Here is a 19,716-nt window from a genome sequence, read left to right on the forward strand (position 1 = left end):
TGACTTTGGTAATGAAGAGGTGACTGGTGACTTTGGTAGTCTTAGTGGAGTTATGGGGACAAAAAACTTATTGTAGAAAGTTTAAGAAGAATTACAAATAGTGACCATTGACTCTACTCCTGTGGAATTTGAGAGCAAAAGGAAACAAATACAGAAGAAGCTGATAGAAAAACGAGTCAAGAGACGTTGCTTTTTTTTTTTTTTAACTTTCTATATTTTTAAGGATTAAAACTGCATGATTGTATGGTAATGAGAGTTATCAACTATAAGGGACGATGGAGAATGGATTCGATTCTGTAAGGAGAGAGTGTAGGGAAATTCTTGGACTGATGTCCTGAGGTAGGTGAGGGGGGTGGAAACAACTGCATAAGTAGAGGAGATGGGCTTAGTTGGGAGTGTAGTTAGTTTATCTAGAGTAGCAGAAAGCCAGAATATCTGAGTACAGATGCCAGTAGGTGGTGTAGCTGCGGAAGTTTTCTTCAGATTGCTTCAATCTTCTCAGTGAAATAGAAAGCAAAATCATCAGCTGAGAGTGAGGGTTGGGGAGGAGGTGTTGTAAGACAGAGTTTGAAGTGAGGGAATAAAACATGAAATGGTCTTCTAGGAGAGTGGAATTATATTTTGGGAAATAAATTTTGACTACTAGACAATATTAAGAACCCACTTGAGATGACTGTTAAAAATATGAGGGAGATCAGTCCTTGTTTTGGCGTATTTTTACCTCCTTTTGTGGTTTAACTGCCTACAAGAATGGAATGGGTGGGTATATGCATACACACACACACACACACATCTCATATTTAAAAAGAAATTGTTTTGTATCTTTTCTATTCAAAAGCATCTTTTAAATAATACTCATGGCCATGTTACCAGATATACTAATATTTTTCTTCCTTTTGGCTTTTCCCTCTCAACATTGATCCTGATTTTAAAAATAAACAAAAAGCAGCACACCTCAACTAACACAAACAAGTATGTAAGGATTGAAAATTATTTTAGAGATCAATCCCATTCACCTCATTACAGATGGGGAAACTAAAGCCCGGAGGAGAGAGATTGGCCCAGGGTATACAAGATTCCATACAATTCTATCCATAGAATTTGCTGACCAATCTTCACCTTATTTGTTTTCTTTAGAGCCAGATCACAAACGAAACTCTGCCTTATGTTATGAGATGGCCAAGGGGTATTAATTATTCAGGTTTTGGCAGTCATGTAGGAACAAACTGCTAGGAGCTTTCATTATAGATATTCTTCTGCAGAACAGGTGTATAGAAAAAGCTCTATGCTAATTCCCAGCAGATGCTCGACCTATCTTCTCCTATATATTCAACAGCTCAGCTGGCAAAAGTAACCTATCCCTGCATAATATCCCTTACATTATTGTTAGGAAAATGGCACTACTGTTGCCTGATTACCTCTTTATTTTCTTAATTGCCTTTTTATAATGTGAGTTTCATAAGCTGTAGCAACCCCACAGAAAATCCAGAATTACAGATGGTTACCACTGTCACTAGCTTTCTAATTTACAGATAAAACTAAAAATCTAGATACCTGGATTCTTGTCCTATCTCTGCCATAGCCTTGTAAACTTGGTTAAGTAACTGAACTTTCTGGGCCTCTAGTTTCTCAAACCATCAAATGAGTAAAATAGACTTGACTCATGGTTTAAATATTTTTTTTTTTCAAAGATTTTATTTTTTCCTTTTTCTCCCCAAAGCCCCCCAGTACATAGTTGTGTATTCTTCGTTGTGGGTTCTTCTAGTTGTGGTATGTGGGACGCTGCCTCAGCATGGTCTGACGAGCAGTGCCATGTCCGCGCCCAGGATTCGAACCAACGAAACACTGGGCCGCCTGCAGCGGAGCGCGCGAACTTAACCACTCGGCCAAGGAGCCAGCCCCTTGGTTTAAATATTTTTAAAGTAGCAGCATCCAAGCTGCATGAAAAATAAAAGTGAACAGAAGATTTTTTGTTTGAATCAGAGGTAGAGTGGCCCAGTTAGCCACTCTCTCAAAACCCTCCCACCTTACTAGGTTTCCTTGAGACAGCTGCACAGAAACCCAAGTGCTCCAGGGATCATGATTTTAAAATCACTAAACTGGAGGATTTACTCTCTCTTCTGGTTCTGTCATTCTATGAACATGTGATAAAGTGTGTGTGTGTGTGTCTATGCATGCACGTGTGTGTATGTGTGTAATAAATGAAAGTTTCAGGCAAAAAATGCTTGTGCACCTATAGCTGTAAAAACCTTTTAAACCCTTATACCATTGACTGTTTCATTTTTTCCCCCATTGATGTAGTCTCAAAGGAAAAGAAATGGGCTCAAAGTGAGGTTGAGGTAAACCTTTGCCTTCTCATTTCATTTTTAAGCCCCATAATATAGATAAACCTGCATCTGTTAGAAGAATTTTCATGGTTAAAGGGATGGAGAGTGATTAATATCACAAATTGCAAAGTAGGGGAGAAACTGGTGATTCAGCTCTACCAAGCTCCAGGTACTTGGCAGAGGCTGTGAAGGCACCTGCCAAGATCCAGCCATTCTGCCAGTCATCACGTGGTAACTGTCTCACGTAATTCCTTATAAGTAAACTGAATTTTACCCAATCTTTGGAGAAGTGAGGAAAAAGTCTCTTTCATATAGACCATATAGGCATGGTCTCCATCATATAGACATTAAAAATAAAGAAGGAAAAAAGTTAGAATGCGTCTGATTGTTACAATGAATTAAGCTAAGGACATTAAACAAATATTACTTTTAAAATTCTTTTTAAATTTATCTCACTCTGGAAATAATATAGAGAACATAGTGCAAATGCTGGTATTTGTTTAAAATTCAGAGAAGAAAATAACAATCCTAAAATATTACTATAGAGATTAGTACTTTTAATATTCTGTAATATTTACTTTCAGCTTTTGTGTGGACATATATATTTATTATTGAAATTGTAATGATGCCATGCAAAAAATGGTCACTACCAGCAATATATAAAAGTAACTTGTGATTGCACCCTCACAAATATTAAATATTATTCATTTTAGCTTTATATGTTGGTTAAATGATGCCATATTCTTTCTTTGATTAGTAGTGAGGATTAATATTTTTAGTCTTTATATAATTTTTAATATGTTCATATTTTAAGTTTCTTTAGAATAGAGCAAGCTTTCTCTTTAGGGTTTTTTAGTGACTTAAACTTATCACTTTTTAAATAGTATGCTTAAATATATGCAGCAATGGTCAATCTAGATTAACCTCTATATAATGCTTTAGTGTTAAGACTCATATGTAATATAACTAGTCACCAATAAGGAGTAATAATGCAGCATTACCTTTTTACCCATTAAACTATTTTCTTATTTAAAATTAATTTTCTCAAGTTGCAAACACTGATTATAAAAATTTAAAGTTTTATATATATATATATAACTAAAATATAAATTTCCCCATTACCTCCCAAAACCACTCACCAAAGTAACCATTATTACAGTTTAATATGTATATCCTTCTTTAGTCTTTCCAATTTATATAACAAAGATAAATATGTACAATACAGGCGATTATAAATGGATCACAGATAATAGTTTTTGAAACTTTTTCACTTAAGAGTATATCATAGCAGCTTTCCATATTGATACATGTAGATCCAGCTCTTTCATTTTAATGGCTTCATAGGATTGTAAAATTCTGATACACAATTTTTTTTAGGATTTTTAAAAAAAATTTCAGTGTTATATACAGTATGGCAATAAACATGCATTGCACATTTATATTTTGGCTTTGTGCATGTGTTTCCATAAGAGAGATTTTCAGAAGTAGAATTGCTGGGTTAAAGTTAATATGTGCTTTAAATTTTTTAAGTTACTTCCAAACTGCCCTCCAAATGGGATTTGCCAGTTTAAAGCCCCATCAACAGTATATGATGGCACCCATTTCTCTATGTTGTAACCCTGGCTATTAGCAGTGTTTTTAGAAATGTTGGCATTCTGATGGCATTTTGTTTTAATTTGTACTTTTTAAGTGTTAGTAAGACTTCACACTCTCTTTTCAAGAACAATTTCCTTATACATGTGAAGGTATGACTGCAATCAATCGTTGTATCTTGATTTATGCTTTCACTTATTTGTTAAGATTAAATTTTTAAAAATCTTTTATAATTAATTTCTAACTTTATTGGATTGTAGTCAGAGAATATGCCCAGAAATACACTTATTTGGCTCCATAAAAATAAAATCCTGTGACTATCTGTTTCTGGTAGCCTAGAGATGTGCCCTGGTTTGTGCTGCCATTTTGGGTAATTGCCAAGACCTAAAGTTGCTGTGGATAGAGTTGAGACACTGTTCCAACCAACCAAACAACAACAAAACATTCACTTTGAAGTGGTTGTTTCATGAGTGCTTAAAAATTTCTATTTTCTCTATGTTGCGTTCATATTTTTATATAATGATTGCATACTACACACATATACACACACATTCACACACTGTCTTTGAGCTAAACAACCAGCTAGTCTTCTCTTCTCATTTCCTAAAATCTTTCCTGCCTTAGAAGCAGAACTTTTGCATCCTTATGTTTCACAAAATTTTGTATTTATTTTCCCACATAGCATATATCTGTATTTGACTTTAAAACTCCTACAAATTCACTTTTTAATCTATTTATCTTAAATATGATGTTTAAATTTAATGCTTTATCTGTATAATACTACATATTCTATACCCTTATCCACATCTGTATTACAACTATGAGAAAAATGAGGTTGCAGAAGGTTTGATAAGAAATATATTGTCATTCCAGTTCAATAATTTGGAAACTACTTAATTTTTTTAAAGAGAGAAGGGACTTTAGATCATCCACTTCAATCTCCTCATTTTACAGAGAGAGAAATTAAGGAAAAGTGAATTCCCTAAGGTTATCTGGTTAGTTGGTCATGACTCACTTTCATTTTGAACTGAATCATTAATTCTCTGAAAAGCAAAAAACAAAAGAAAACCTAAACTAAAAAATGAAAACAATATTTTACACAACTGCTTTGATCTTAATCAAGAAAAACAATTGTAGATTAGGTTTTGTTTCAGTATTGATAGTGTATGAGTCATTCTGGTTTAGAGATTGTTATTCATTGAATCAGTGAGTGGTTGCAAGCAATGGTGAAAAGTCTCAGATGTTTCATTTAAACAACTTCTGACACTGGCTGCCCTTCCTGCCCCCATCTCTTTCAAGATTATATGCAGCTCCTCTGATGATAGTGGTCTCCAGGTTTGTCACCTTATTTAAGTGATTTCACCAGACTAGTGCAGGCTTTCCACTGAGTCAGAATACAGACCTAGTTTTGGGCTTAGTCATAAATCCTGATAAAAGAGGGATTTCATAGCAATAGTAAATTTAATATCTAATATTTAACAAGTAATCTAGAGAGACTTTTACTTAGAAACCAAAATTTTAATGAAATATTTCAATTCACTTTTCTAAGGATGAACTAAGTCTAATGTAATTCTCTTCTTTCAAATATCTTTATTGAACTTTTTATAACTGTTTTTCATACAAGATTTGAAACATTTAACCTGATATATGTCCTGACACAAAAACTAGCATTTTGAAATTGATATATGTATGGATTGCAGGCAATCTCTCCAACTACATTTAGGATATAGAATTCCCCCAAGGTAGAGCTGAAAATATCATAGTTTGTTATTTTTGTTGTTTCAAATACTCCACTTATGGCTCTTCACTTCCTTACTGGTTTCCTTTCTTTCTTTGATCAATGAGCTGTGAGTTTTGGCTAAGACTGTCTTAGCCCCCTGTGGTTTTATCATCCTGTTCTTCTCTTTCAAGAGCTTATTCCTTATATAGGTTCAGCCCTCACCTTTGTTTGCATATCGTCTCAATTGATATCTCCTACCCTAACCTCTCTCTCTGGCTCCTGAACACATATACTAAATTGTCCCAAAATCAACCCAAGGTTGTATGTCTGAAACGGAGCCTACTGTATCTCATACCAGCCTAACATTCCTCCCTGCATCCCTAACTTGGTCAATGGAAAATATGGTTCAGGTCTCTTGAGCTTGAAATATTAGCATGAACTATGATTTCCTCTTATCTCCATCTTTACCCTTTATCCATTCTCAGCCAATTGCAGAATTCTGCTGTTTCTTTTGTAATGTTACTCATATATTTTATTTTCTACTGCCACAACCTTGCTTGGAGCTTCAGTCCACTTTTAGGGATGATCTACAGGGATATGTACTATGATTTTTTCATAATCTTGTACATACAATTACCAGGTTAATCTTCCTAAAACTTCCTTTGAATAATTAGGGCCTCTTCCTTAATTCCTTTGGATGTAGTTAACGACTTAGTGGAAAAGCTAAGATGTTCCAGTTTTGTTGACCATCATGTGATTGGATTGGGCTGCATGTTTTTCAGCTTTTTTATAATTATGCCATTCTCTGCCTTTGTTGGTCTGGAGTGCTGTTAACAGGCTTTCCTGTTAATCCCATTTTCCTCTCCATTCTCTCACATAGCCTTTTTCTATTCTGCTTCCACACTTTCTCTCATTATTTCTCACACCTGAAATAACCTTATAATCACCTTAGTCTATTCAAATCTTTCTATTTTTGTAGTTCAGATTAAGTTTTATCTTTACCTGAAGATATTCAGTTCAAATTTATTATTGCCATTCAGAAAATATCTGGTCTTTGTCTCACTAAAATCATTTCATCTCTTTAATCATATTAATAGCACAATTGGCAAATATAAATATTCTTCTATGAAGACACAGAAGTGCTAGGCAAGAAAGAATAGTGAGGAAACCTGGGTTGAAATTTCAGCTCTGTGACTTCGAAGCTGCATATCCCCTAACAAGCTCCTTAACACACACTCTGTGTTAGTGTGTGTAATCCAACCTCTGAAGGGGTGGATCAGATAGTCCCCAAGTCTCTTTCAGTTGATGATCCAAAAACTAGTGTTTAAGGGCATTTCATACAACATAGTATTAAATATACTCTGCTATTATAAAACAGGCTCTACTATTATAAAATAGACTCTACTTCATTATTTATTTATCTGGTAATCATTAAGTTTCTTAAAGCTATCGCCTTATAAGAATATTCAAACTTCGGAATCAACATAATAAGTTACAGAATGGTTGTTTTATTTCTATTACTGTATAAAAACAATTTTATTCAATTGACATGCTATTAAAATGTGGGGTTACTTACATAATATCGTAATTGAATAAGCTTAGGCAACTTTTATTGAAATGAAAAGCAAGCTTGCTAAGTACAAGGCACTGTGTCAAACATTAGTAGACTTGGAATGGGGATGAGGATTCAGAAATGAATTGAAAGGCATGGTATCCACCTTCAAGGAATTGATAGTCTAATGAGAGAGGCATACAGATAAAGGAATTACTGTAATTAAGTATAAGAAGCTGTTGATTGCTACGACTTACCGATTACTTATGAACAAGGACCTATGCCAGGGAGATAACATACACAAATGCTAATTAATATGCATAAACTCTAATTTTTACAACAATATTCCAAGGCAGTTATTATCATTCCTATTTTGCAGAGGGAAAAACTTAGGTTGGAGATCTTAATCTTTCCCAGGTGACATAGCTAGAGTGATGAGAATGTACTATCCATTACCTTATTAGGCATCTTTTGAGGCTTGGAAGCATTTCTCTAGGAATACTTACTTAAAAGGAATGATTACTTTGAAATGGATGTGTCACTTAGAAAGTTTCCTTTGAAGGTAGCCTTAGAGCTGAGTCTTAAAGGAGGAGTAGATTTTCCATAGATCTGGTAGGGACACAAGTCCTTCTAGGCACAGAGAATAGACTGAACAAAATTCCAGAGGCAAGGGAGTGGAGGTCATCTTCAGGGAAAAATGGTGATTTAGCATGGCTACAAAGAAAAGCAGAGAAGAAGCAAAGGGAAAGATACAGTTTTTGAGGTTGAGGGGGCAGGATATTAGAAGAGTGTGTTACTCATCCAGGGAAAATGTAGTTGGAAAAGCTAGCCATTCTAAGCACTTTCAAAGATGACAGCTAAATCAGCTTGCGTAACAGCAAATAGAACCTACCCACCTGCTTAGTTTTTAATGCACTTTACTGAAAGTTGTGTCTTCCTACACGCTTCTTCATAACTCCTTTGACCTATACCAGAGAGTAGTTCTATGGCAGCTATAGTCAACATGAAAAGCTCTTTTTTCATGATAATTTTTTACTCTCTTTCTTGTCTACTGAGTTTCTAAGCAATTTTTATCTTGTGCTTTTGTTCCCTCTTACAGGCTTGCAAAAGTTGTGCTCATCTCATCGTGGGCTTGAGAAGAGTGTGTGGGCTGCCAAAGGCAAATATAATGAAGGTGAGTTTTGAGGATGGAGTTTCAGGCACTCCCACTAACTTTGCTCTTCAGTATAATGGAGTAGCAACTCCAGAGTCTTTGCAGCATATGAAAATTTAACACAGATTTTCAGTATCATATTCATATTATTAATTATCAATGTGATGCATTAGCTTATAATGAAGTTTGCACAGCACATTCATGTCTGTAATTTATTTAGTTTTATCCTAAGCTTCTAGTGAAATTGCATTTACTCATAAATGTCTAATACAAGACCTTACATACCAAAACCTTTGCATGAATTGTTTGTAAGAAATATATTTACATTATAAAATAATAATTTGTAATCCCAATAAGTATTAATAAGTTAATCAGCAAAAGACCACTGTGCAAACCATTTGATATACACTCACCTATAACTTTTAATGTAAGAAATTTAATGTAGATTTAAATGGTCACTGTAGAATTTATATATATGAATATACCCTTATCTGCTTGTATAAAACAGCAAACTAACCTAAATACCTTCAAAAGTTAAAAGTTAACAATAAACCAACTTATAATAGATGAAATGAGATCAACAAAAAATATACTTAGCAATCAAGTTTTTGAGATCCAATCATCAAGTGAAAGAACAAGGCTATTGGTTAACCAATTGATTGGTTATTAGTTAATAAAGTTAATCAATTAAATTGTCAGGGTTAGACAGAATAGATCATATAAAGTAGACAGTTGAAACAAGAAAACAGAAAAATAGAGAGGCAAACATTGGCAGTACTTGTTAGAAACTTTTCATGGAAGAATTTGCTCTGGCCCAAGAGGTCTGCCTGTCCCAACACCAAATCAAAGTGAGTACATTGAGCTATCATAGCCTGGTGCTATTAACCTTTCAGATCGTATAACTCACTTACCTTGCCTTGATTCTGGGCTTGACAGAAATCTTTGGATTAGAATCCATCTTCCAGTGTATGCTGTGGATGTGTGTTTTGGGAAAATGTAGATACTGGATCTATGCTAAATCTGTCAGTCCCCAAAGCAGTACTATTTTCTAGAACATAAGAATAATTGTATTAGTATTGTATTGGTGTTATTTTATTTCAAGTTTATTGAGATGTTGACATATAACATCTGTAAGTTTAAGGAGTGCAATGTAATGGTTTAACACGTGTATATTGTGAAATGTAATATGTACACGTGTTAACAAGGTTATATAATAGTGCTAGTTAACACCTCCACCTTCTCACATAATTACCTTTTTTTTGTGGTGATAACTTTTGAGATCTACTCTCTTAACAACTTTCAAGTACATAATAGAGTATTGTTAATTATAGTCACCATGCTGTACATTAGGTCCCCAGAACTTACTTATCTTATGGTTGGAAATTTGTAACCTTTGAACAACATTCCCATTTTGCCCATCCCCCAGCCCCTGGTAACCAACATTCTACTCTGTTTCTATGAGTTTAGCTATTTTAGATTCCACATATAAGAGAGAACTTACAGTATTCGTCTTTCTTTGTCTTACTCATTTCACTTAGCATAATGCCCAAAGTTCATCCATGTTGTCACAGAGGGCAGGATTTTCTTCTCTTTTAGGGTTGAATAATACTCCGTTGTACATTTAGACCATGTTTTCTTTATCCATGCATCCAACAATGGGCACTTAGGTAGTTTCCATGTCTTGGCTATTGTGAATAATGCTGCAATGATCACAGGGGTGCAGACATCTGTTTGATATTCTGTTTTCATTTCCTTAGGCTATATATCCGGAAGTGGGATGTTGGATCATGTGGTAGTTCTATTATTAAGTTTTTGAGGAACTTCCATACTGTTTCCATAGTGGCTGTGCCAATTTACCTTCCCACCAACAGTGCACAAGGTTTCCCTTTTCTCCACAGCCTCTCCACTTGTTGTCCCTTGTCTTTTTTATACTAGCCATTCTAACAGGGGTGAGGTGTTCTCTCATTATGGTTTTGATTTGCATTTCCCTGGTGCTTAGTGATGTCGAGCATCTTTTCATGTACCTGTTGGCCATTTGTATGTCTTCTTTGGAAAAATGTCTATTCAGCTTCCCTGACCATACTTTAATCAGATTGTTTGCTTTTTGCTATTGAGTTGTATCACTTTCTTATATATTTTGAATATTAACTCATGAGATAGATTGCTTGCAAATATTTTCTCTCATTCCATAGGTTTCCTTTTGATTTTGATGACTGTTTCTTTGTTGTACAGAAGCTTTTTAGTTTGATGTAGTCCCACTTGTTTATCTTTGTTTTTCTTGCTTGCACTTTTTGAGATTTTTTGTCATATTCAAAAGATTATTGTCAAGACCAATGTCAAGAAGCTTTGTCTTTATGCTTTCTTCTTGTAATTTTACACTTTCAGGTCTTATATTTAAGCCTTTAATCCATTCTGTGTTAATTTTTGTTAGTGGTGTATGATAAGAGTTTGCTTTTACTCTTCTGCATATAGTTGTCCAGTTTTCCCAACATTGTATTGATATTATTAATATATACCGTGAACTTTGTTGCCATAAACCCACCTTTGAAAAAGTTTCTGCTTCCTTCTGTCAAAGTCAGATTTCTGAGACTATAACTGAAAATCAACCCCTTACCGTATATTAAGTAAAATCTACCTTAGGATGCCTCCAGGCAACCGGTAGGCTAGCTTTTCTCTAGCCTAAAGTTTGCCATTATCTTTTTTCTTTACTATTTAACATCACTCGTTTTTCCTCTAAATGGCTTTCCTATATTAAGTAGTATCTAGAGGAAATTATCAGAAGTTTCTGTATACCTAAATAAAAGTGGATTATGGAATGAAAATTAGCAAAGAGAAATGGTGAATAAATGAAGAATCATATGAGTAAAAACAGGCTCTTAGATAACATTAAGAATATTACCAGGAACTAGTACTTATTGAGTTAGCCTATGTGCCAAGTGCTGTGTTAAGATCTTTATGTAGGTTCATTGATTCCTCCTAGCAACTCTATGAGGCCAGGACTTCTATCAAGTACAGATTAGGTGAATGAGTGTCAGACGTGTGAAGCAGCTTGTCTGCGGTCTAGCTACTTCTGCCCTCAGAGGGACGTGAACCAGGACTTGAAGCCAGGTTTGTCTCCGAAAGAGAGAGAGCTCTTGACCGTTCACAGATATTGGCATGATCCTAGAAACTAGTGATGCATAAAATTTCCACCAACTGTGGAAATCAGAATTAGAAGTGTTGTTGGAAAGTAATATTATTAGTTTGTCTTCAGATGTATGTAAGAGAAAGTATTCTTACAAGATAAATCACCAAAGTCCTGTGTAGATGAATAAATTACTAAAGAGAAAGATAACTTACTAGGCAACTCTAAGTTGATTATTTTAAATCCCACAATTCCACAGAAGGTTTTATTTTTATCAAAAGTGAATAATTGCATTTTCCACAATTTAGATTCACCTGTAATATTAAATGGTATGTCCTTTCTATCCCACTCTGTAAAAATTTCATGTAGGGTTCTTATACCAAGGAATTTCTGTTTCTAATCAAGAAATTGAAATCCAGGGGCTAACATGTCTCTTTGTTAGCAAGGCCTAGGCTTCCAAGGCCTTCCTTCTCCAAGACTAAGTGGCCACAAACCAGACCTGCCAGAGAAGACCTTGTGCCTTCTTTGTGAAGCCCAATTGAAACACTCCTCTGTACATTGTGCCCATTTTTGTACATTCCTTAGTGTCAAGTCAGGGTATTTACTAGTTTGGTTTTTCTTGGGAGTGGGGGTCAAGTTTTGTTGCATTTTGCTTTTTTATTTCTTTTATACCACTTTATTGAGGGGTGATTGACATACAATAAGCTATTCTTAATTAATGTATACAACATGATTAAATGGAGATAAGTATACACCCATAAAACCATCACCACAATCAATGCCATAAACATGTCCATCACTCCAAAATTATCCTCCTGCCCCCTTTATTTGTTCTTTTTCTTTTGTAGTGAGTAGAATTGTTGTTACCAGGGCCTGAGGGGAGAAGAAAAAGAGAAGTTGAGCTGGTCAAAGGGTATAAAACTTCAGTTATGAAAGATGATTAAGCTCTGGGGGGCTACGGAATAGTTAATAATACTGTATTATGCTTAAAATTTTGCTAACAGGGGAGATTTTATGTTGCATGTTTTTGTTTACCTTAATCAACAGATTTTGTTGCAGTTCCATCCTTCCAGTTACTGTGGTGAAACTCCCTGTGGTTTCCTTGACGCTCCTCTTACTTTCACTCCCCGCATATGATGAGTCAACTCATCCTGTGACTCTGTCTTCAAAGTGTATGCATAGTCCAACTGCTTCTTACCACGTTCACTGTTACCACTCTGTCTAACTACGGTTGTCTTTCCCCCTGGAAAACTGTGAAATACCTCCCAACTAACATCTGCTATCACCTCACCTTTACTCCCTCCTCCTACCCCTCACACATTCTCTTCTTGACAGGGCAGCTTCAACAATTATTTTACAACCTAAATCAGTTAATGTCACTCCTCTGCTCAAAAACTTCCAAAGGCTTCCTATCTCATACAGACCTTACTTAAAATGACCTGCAACTCCCAGCTACCACTCCTCTGATTTCATCTCCTACTAATTTTCCCACAGGGCACAAGGGCTCCTTGTAGCTCCTCTCACCGGTGGGCTGTTACATTTGTTGTGGCTTCTGTCTGGAACACTATTCCCTCAGATATGTGCATGGCTCACTGCCTCACTGCCTTCAGGACTTGGCTCAAACATCACTTCCTCAGTGGGACCCTGAGTGGCCCTTTCCTGGCCACCATATTTAAAATCGCATGCCTCTCTCCCCACGCCCTTTTGGCACTTATTTTTCTTCACAGCACTTATCTGATATACTTTATTCTTTGTTATTTTTATATTATTCTCTCTCTTCTCCCACTAGACTGCGTACTACATAGGAGAAAGAAGTTTTACTTTCTTTAATTTTTCTGTTTTGATCACTATCTTCAGTGACTAGAACAGTGCCTAATAAAGGGTAGGTTCTCAGAAATATTGGTGATGAAATGAACTACACAGTAATGTGTCTAAAAAGTAGAACTGATGGAAGTTTATGCAGTACTATATTAATTTCCCTGGGGTGAGTTTTAACATCAATTTAAGCTCCTTAGATAGCAGTGTCTGCTTTTGTTACATTTGTTTTTCTGAAGATAATCACGAATACTGTATATACATCCCGAGTGTGTGGCAGAGAACTACTTGCCTCCCACACTCAGGACTGATAGGTCTTCCTGTCTTAATTAAAGCCAGATTAGAAACTGTGGGAGATTCACAGGATTCTTCTGGGATATTGGTCCAGATTTTCCCCTTACTTTATTAAAAGCTTCCCTTTCTTAACACAGCTCTTTTTCTCCTGAACATGGCAGAAGATGAAATATCAAAGGAATATACTTTTCTTTCATTTCCTCAGGAAATTCTTTTTTAGATTAATTCCAAATTCTTAAGGGAGAATGTAATTTAATCTTCCTTGTTACAAACCAAAAGTTGTTCTTCTATTTACCATTTGTTCCTAAACAAGAGCCTAGGAAAGCCCAATCTTAGCATGTAGTCATTTTATTCCACTGATGAAAACAGAAAGCTGGCAGATCTATACAAAAATATGTGCAATGGAGTGACCTTTCTCCATTAGGACATCTGCTTATTCTCTCATTCATTTATCACACCAATGTAATGGGTCTCCTTTGCAACAGATATTTAGCTGGGTGAGAAAGTACATGAAGAGAGACTGGAAAGAATCTTAGATTCAGAATTACAAGAACCACGGGTGAGTCAGCCTGAGGAATATAACAACAACCTGACCCTGGAAAGTAATTTAATTTCTTTGAGTTTCATACTTTTATTAAGAAAATGAACGTGATAATACATATTTCACAAACTTAGATTTTGTGTGAGTACTAGAAGAATTATTGAATTATAAAACAATTTGTAAAATGCTATATAAATGTAAGCCTTTTCATGATCACATTATAATGAAAAGTTTTGTTTTTATATAAAATTAAATATTACCATAAATTATTTCATACTATAATAAGAAGGAAATATATTAGAAAGAAAGAGGTAGAATGAGAGAAAGAGATCATGACTGCCAAGTTTCTTTTCTCAACATAAAATAGTCAGCAGGAGAAAAATATATAAATGTTTGTAACAAAAAGCAATATCTACCTATGCATAGAGAAATAAAAATACAATTTGTGGGTTCACAGCAGAGGGAAACTTTAATTTCAATGCAGCACATTCAGTGAGGCCTTATCAACAGAGTAGCATGTGAGCAACGCCTTGAAAGGGAAGAAGCTTGCTAGCATGTCATTCGTGCCCACTTAAGATGGCCTTAGGAGATAGTCTATTGCACCTGGACTGCATGGCAGTCAACCACATGGGCTTTGGAGTCAGATTATCTGTTTTCAAATCATGGTTATGCATTTCCCTAGCTCCATGATCTTGAGTATGTCACTTAATCCCTTTGTTCCTCAATTTCCTCATTTATAAATCTGAGATGATAGCATGGATCTCATAAGGCCAATATGAGGATTAAGATAATTGCTTAGCATACTAAGCTCCCATTAAATCTTAGGTGCTGTTATTCTACTTATTATTGCTATTATTATTGTAAATGGCAACATACAAAATTCCTGTTGCCAAAAATGGATCTTCAGGAATGCCATGCAGAGATATAAGTAGTCCCTTGGTATTATAAGTCAGAATGGCAAGGTGGCCCTCCTTCCCTTCTCTCTTTTTCTCTTTATCTTCTTCTGTATATTATTGTCTCCACTTTCCAAAATATGGGTTGTCCGGGGCCCCTTGCTGCAATCCCATCTGGTGCTCAGAGATGTTGCCTCTTCCTCTCTTGAGGACTCCAACATTCAGCGATCAATGAGCACAGGTCACAAGTTAAATAAATGATAAACCAATCAAGTCATATAAGTAATGACTTAATGGGTTTTCTCTCTATTTTCAACAATAGGTGTTCAGTGAATATAATGAGGAAATAAGTGAGAAATAAAGACTTTATCCAGGTATTGTAATGAACCTCCCAAACCAACAATCATGCTCCATAAACACAGACCCATCAGCATCATCATCATCCAACCATTTAACATTGGGTAGTTACTTACAGTTTATAAGTCACATTCACTTATTCCTGGCTGTAATCCCAACAGTTGTATACATTAAATAAGTATTATCATTTTTATTTTACATGTAATCTTTGTTTCCTTTCTGTAAATTCTAGACAGGTCTGTAAGTATGTTATTTGAAGAAGGAAAGCAGGGTGTAGATGATCACACCTACCTATGATGTTCAGATGATGAACAGTCCATCTAGTTTTCATCAGTCTATAAATATCTATGTATTACATATTATTTCCCATCTCATTATTTATGAGTTCATAGAGATCCACTTCAGATGGCAGAGTTCACTCCTTTTTTCTAGTCTCCATCCTTTTTCCCTTTCAAAATCTCCTCAGTTTTTCGAACTCTCTGCTCTCCCCCTTGCTTCTGGCACCACTCTGAAAGTCTTTGCTACAGGCTACTGGAAGGAGGCTCACCGGAAGCTCACAGTATCTAAATCTTTCAGGGTCTAGAAGGATGTGTGGGTGAGTTAGGCAGGCAGTCCATCATATCATAGAGGGGACGAGAAATGACCCTCAATTTCATGGGAAATGTGATGAGTTGGAGAGAGTATTAGAGAGGAGGCATTAACTATTCAGTTCCACTTGACCCTTGACAAGTGATAATGAAGTTTCAGTTTTAACAAGTGTCCCCAATTTAGCAAGAGATGTTGCAAATCTGGATGTTTGTATAAATATCTCAATTTAGAATACTGGTGATACTTTCAAATCCTTAAAAATAACCCAACACTGAGTAGGCCTAATAAAATGACCCCAAGGCTAGATTTGTCCCTTGTTTATCGACCTGAAACCTCTGCTTTATAACCTTCAAAAGCTTGAGAGGAGACAAAATAAACAAAACATAGCCCTGTTAATATCGACTGTCCTTCATCAAGTGACTGATGAATTATGCCACCAAGGAATCTGTCTTTTTATTCTGTTTTACTAAAGACCTCTTGTCTCCACTAAGGGCAGGGGTGAGAACAGAAGGGGTGAGTACAGAAAAAAAATCATCTCCTGCCACTCACAAATGAGGTACCTATGGCTCAAATATTTACTCTGGATAGGGTACCCATAGGTTCTAGTTTGCTGGGGACAGTTCTTGTTTACATCTGTTGTCCCACCCAGTGTAATTATTAATAGTGATATGTTCATACTCAGAAGTATGCAAGTTAGGGAAATAAATTATACGGTGACATTAGTGCTGGTTAACCAAGTGTCATAGCTATTAACAGGCCACCATCTCATGGATGAGAAGACAAGTAACTAATTGTAGGTGCTATCTGAGGTAGAACTGTTACAGTGTCCAGATTCAAAGCCAGGTTAGCCAACTCTACAATCATAACTTTCTCCAATTCAGGCTGTTAAAGTTTTACTTTAAGCATCAGAGACCTATTTTACAGATACTGGAACTAAGGCTAAAAGAAATAAAATGTACTCAGACACATCACTTAAGAAGTAACAGAGCACAGATCTTCTGAGGTCAAGACTGCATACTTTCCTTGCAGTCTCCCTGTTTGGAAACAAAAGACCAACCATTATGCTATACATAACAATCACGACACTAAAGGTACAATTTGGTGATGCATCTGCTAAGAGAAATAGAAAACTTAGAATACGACTAATAGTTAGGGAGACACAACTAACTGGCATAAAAGAATGAGAACAATCCGTGATTCCATATAATTAAGTGCTAAATTATTCAGTAGGGATGAAGTTCCGAAGAGATTTCATGTGGGCTAGTATATTCAAAGAGAGGTGGTACATCAACCGGGCATTGAAGAACTTGGATGATGAACGACAGGTGGAGAACATTCCCAAAATAGAAAACAAAGAGAAGTATTTTTGTAAGGCAGATCAAGGAATATATTCTGACCCAAACTGAGAGTTTGTGCTGGGGAATTGAGAGAAATATGGTGGATAAATTAGATGGGGCCAGATTTTGAGAATTTTTTTAATGTGTAATTTTATTTTATCCATACATATACATAACTTTACATAATGCATAAATGTGGTTATATACATGCTTTTGAATGTATAGTCATTTTTCTTTTTCCCTTTTTTGGCTTCCTTCTTTCCCTCTCTTCATCCTTCCAGCCGTATTAAACTTCCTAGCCATGTTAACAATCCAGTATGTAGCTTTCTACATATTTTCTCTCTGTTCAAATAATCAGAGAGATTTCATGGTAGGATAAATCGTAATTTACCATATTTCTGGGTATGAGTTTTCTTCCAGTGTTTTGCTACCAAGACCAATGATCAATAAACACTCTGACGTATGGGTCATAATTTATGGCTGCTTTGTTTGTATGGGATAGACTTCTAGAAGGTGGATTATTGGTTAAAGTAGGCTCTAACGCTTCACAATTCCAAAGCAATGTCTGAAAGAAGGCTTTTCCCAACATCCGCTATAAAAAGAGGTATCAAGGCTGCTTTCCCTTCCTGCTAAAGTGAAAAGCTTGAAAATATGCCTTGTTATTTTAACTTGTATTTCCTTGATTACCAGAGAAAATATTTTTCCCATTTTAAATTATTTATGACTTTTTTAGATTAGAATTTGAGAATGTGGTCTGTGAATACTCTACATTTTTTTCTTTTATTTTTTCTGTTTTGCTTTTCTTTTCCTTCTTTTTTGTTCTTCTCATCAATCAGGGTTCATTCAGGGAAATAGCATAAGAGATACTTTACGTATTATGCAACAGGAATTTATTATAGGAATAACAACATACCCTACTGTAGGAATTTTTTGAGAATAATGGTCCAAAAAGGGATATTGAGAGATAAGAGAAAAGTTGCTAAGCAGCCCTTCTGAAGCACGGAGGTGGCAGACAAATTAGACTGTGTCAGGGAATCTTGAGTGGGATCATGGTGGAACACTGTTGGATCAGCCTATGGAAAGGCTATTGCCTTTGTAACTGATGCTGGCATGGCATTTCTGTGGTGAAAAATGAGCAGGACATGGTCCCAGGAAGAACAAGAGTTAACTAGAATCTGTCTGCACCTCTGTGTCATTCTCTCATCACTTGTAAACTCAGTGACCTCCAGAGTGTAGTGGCTACTACTTCCTCTCAGCTAGCCTAATCTTGCACGAATTTCTCTTTTGATCCACTTTAACCTGGAACCATACAGAGAAGGCAATTCTGGAAAACACAGTTGTAGTTTAGTGAAGTTAAGCAGATGTGACAAAGCACTTGAGCAATTTTTATGAATAGCCACAAAATACAAAGATAATGTCTGTTAAACGAAGTGTGTTTATTGTTAGTATGTCATTGAGGTATTTGTTTACTTTGGTCAAATATATTGTTTAAATTTTTAGAGAAGAATATATTGTCTTCCATTACAGTTGCAATTTTATTAATTTCTTGATTGTCTAATAGTTTTGCTTTTGTATTAAATGCTGATGGTTTGGTACTTAAAAATGTATGACTGTTATATCTTATTATAAATTAAACCTTTGTCTTTACATACTGTGCATATTTAACATTTTAGTCCTTCGAGTATGAAATTCTGTCTTGAGTGATATTAGTATTGCTAGACTTGCTTTCTTTTTTATTTTCATTTACCTGGAATTACTTTGACCACCACTTTATTGCTTTGCCTTAAATATTTTTATTTCTTACAAAGTACGTATCTTGATTTTAATCCAATATAAGTCACTGTCTTTAAATGGAAAAAAATGAGTCTGTTTATTTTTGGAATACCGGCTAATATACATTAAGGTGCAATGTATTTCATTTGTTTTCTGCTTGGACAATTTACTGTTCTTTTCTCATTCATTAAATATTACTTTCATTTTCCTTGCTTGCATAATCAGATGCTTTAAACCAAATTATTTTGTCTATTAAGATACATACTTCTACTTACCTCTTGTTTGATCCCCTCTCCAATAAAAGAGGGTCTTAGGACTGTTTTCACTTTCTACTTTTCCTCTCTCATTCTCCTCTCCCTTATTAGATATCTGAAACATTTTTACTTCCCCTACTCCCAACTACCTGGATTTGTTGAGAGAACTGATAACTAATTTGAATTTATTTTATAGCATGTCCTTTATTTTCAGTATTTTTATAGCTCTTATGTCAATTATCTCTAAAGTGTATTATTATCCACTTGAATTTAATTAAATAAATAGATTAACTTTGGTACTACTATATTTTCCTCTTATCTTGTAGTCTCTCTTCTGATTCATCTTCTTTTTTAGTAGAGTCTTTCCTTAATTGTTTAATCAAAGAGATTATGTA

At 35.3% G+C, this 19,716-nt stretch overlaps 1 protein-coding gene across 4 annotated transcripts in view; it reads left to right on the forward strand.

Annotated features, from left to right (window-relative positions):
- ANO3 (anoctamin 3) overlaps window positions 1-19,716 on the forward strand; it is a 452,178-nt gene that overhangs the window by 128,095 nt on the left and 304,367 nt on the right. For all 4 annotated transcript variants that reach the window (XM_070624550.1, XM_070624551.1, XM_070624552.1 and 1 more), the window contains one exon: window positions 8,292-8,366. In XM_070624550.1, coding sequence (XP_070480651.1) covers window positions 8,292-8,366 — 75 coding nt within the window. The remainder of the gene's footprint in view (window positions 1-8,291; window positions 8,367-19,716) is intronic.

This window comes from Equus przewalskii, chromosome 6 (assembly GCF_037783145.1).
Source record: "Equus przewalskii isolate Varuska chromosome 6, EquPr2, whole genome shotgun sequence".
Lineage (NCBI taxonomy): Eukaryota > Metazoa > Chordata > Mammalia > Perissodactyla > Equidae > Equus > Equus przewalskii.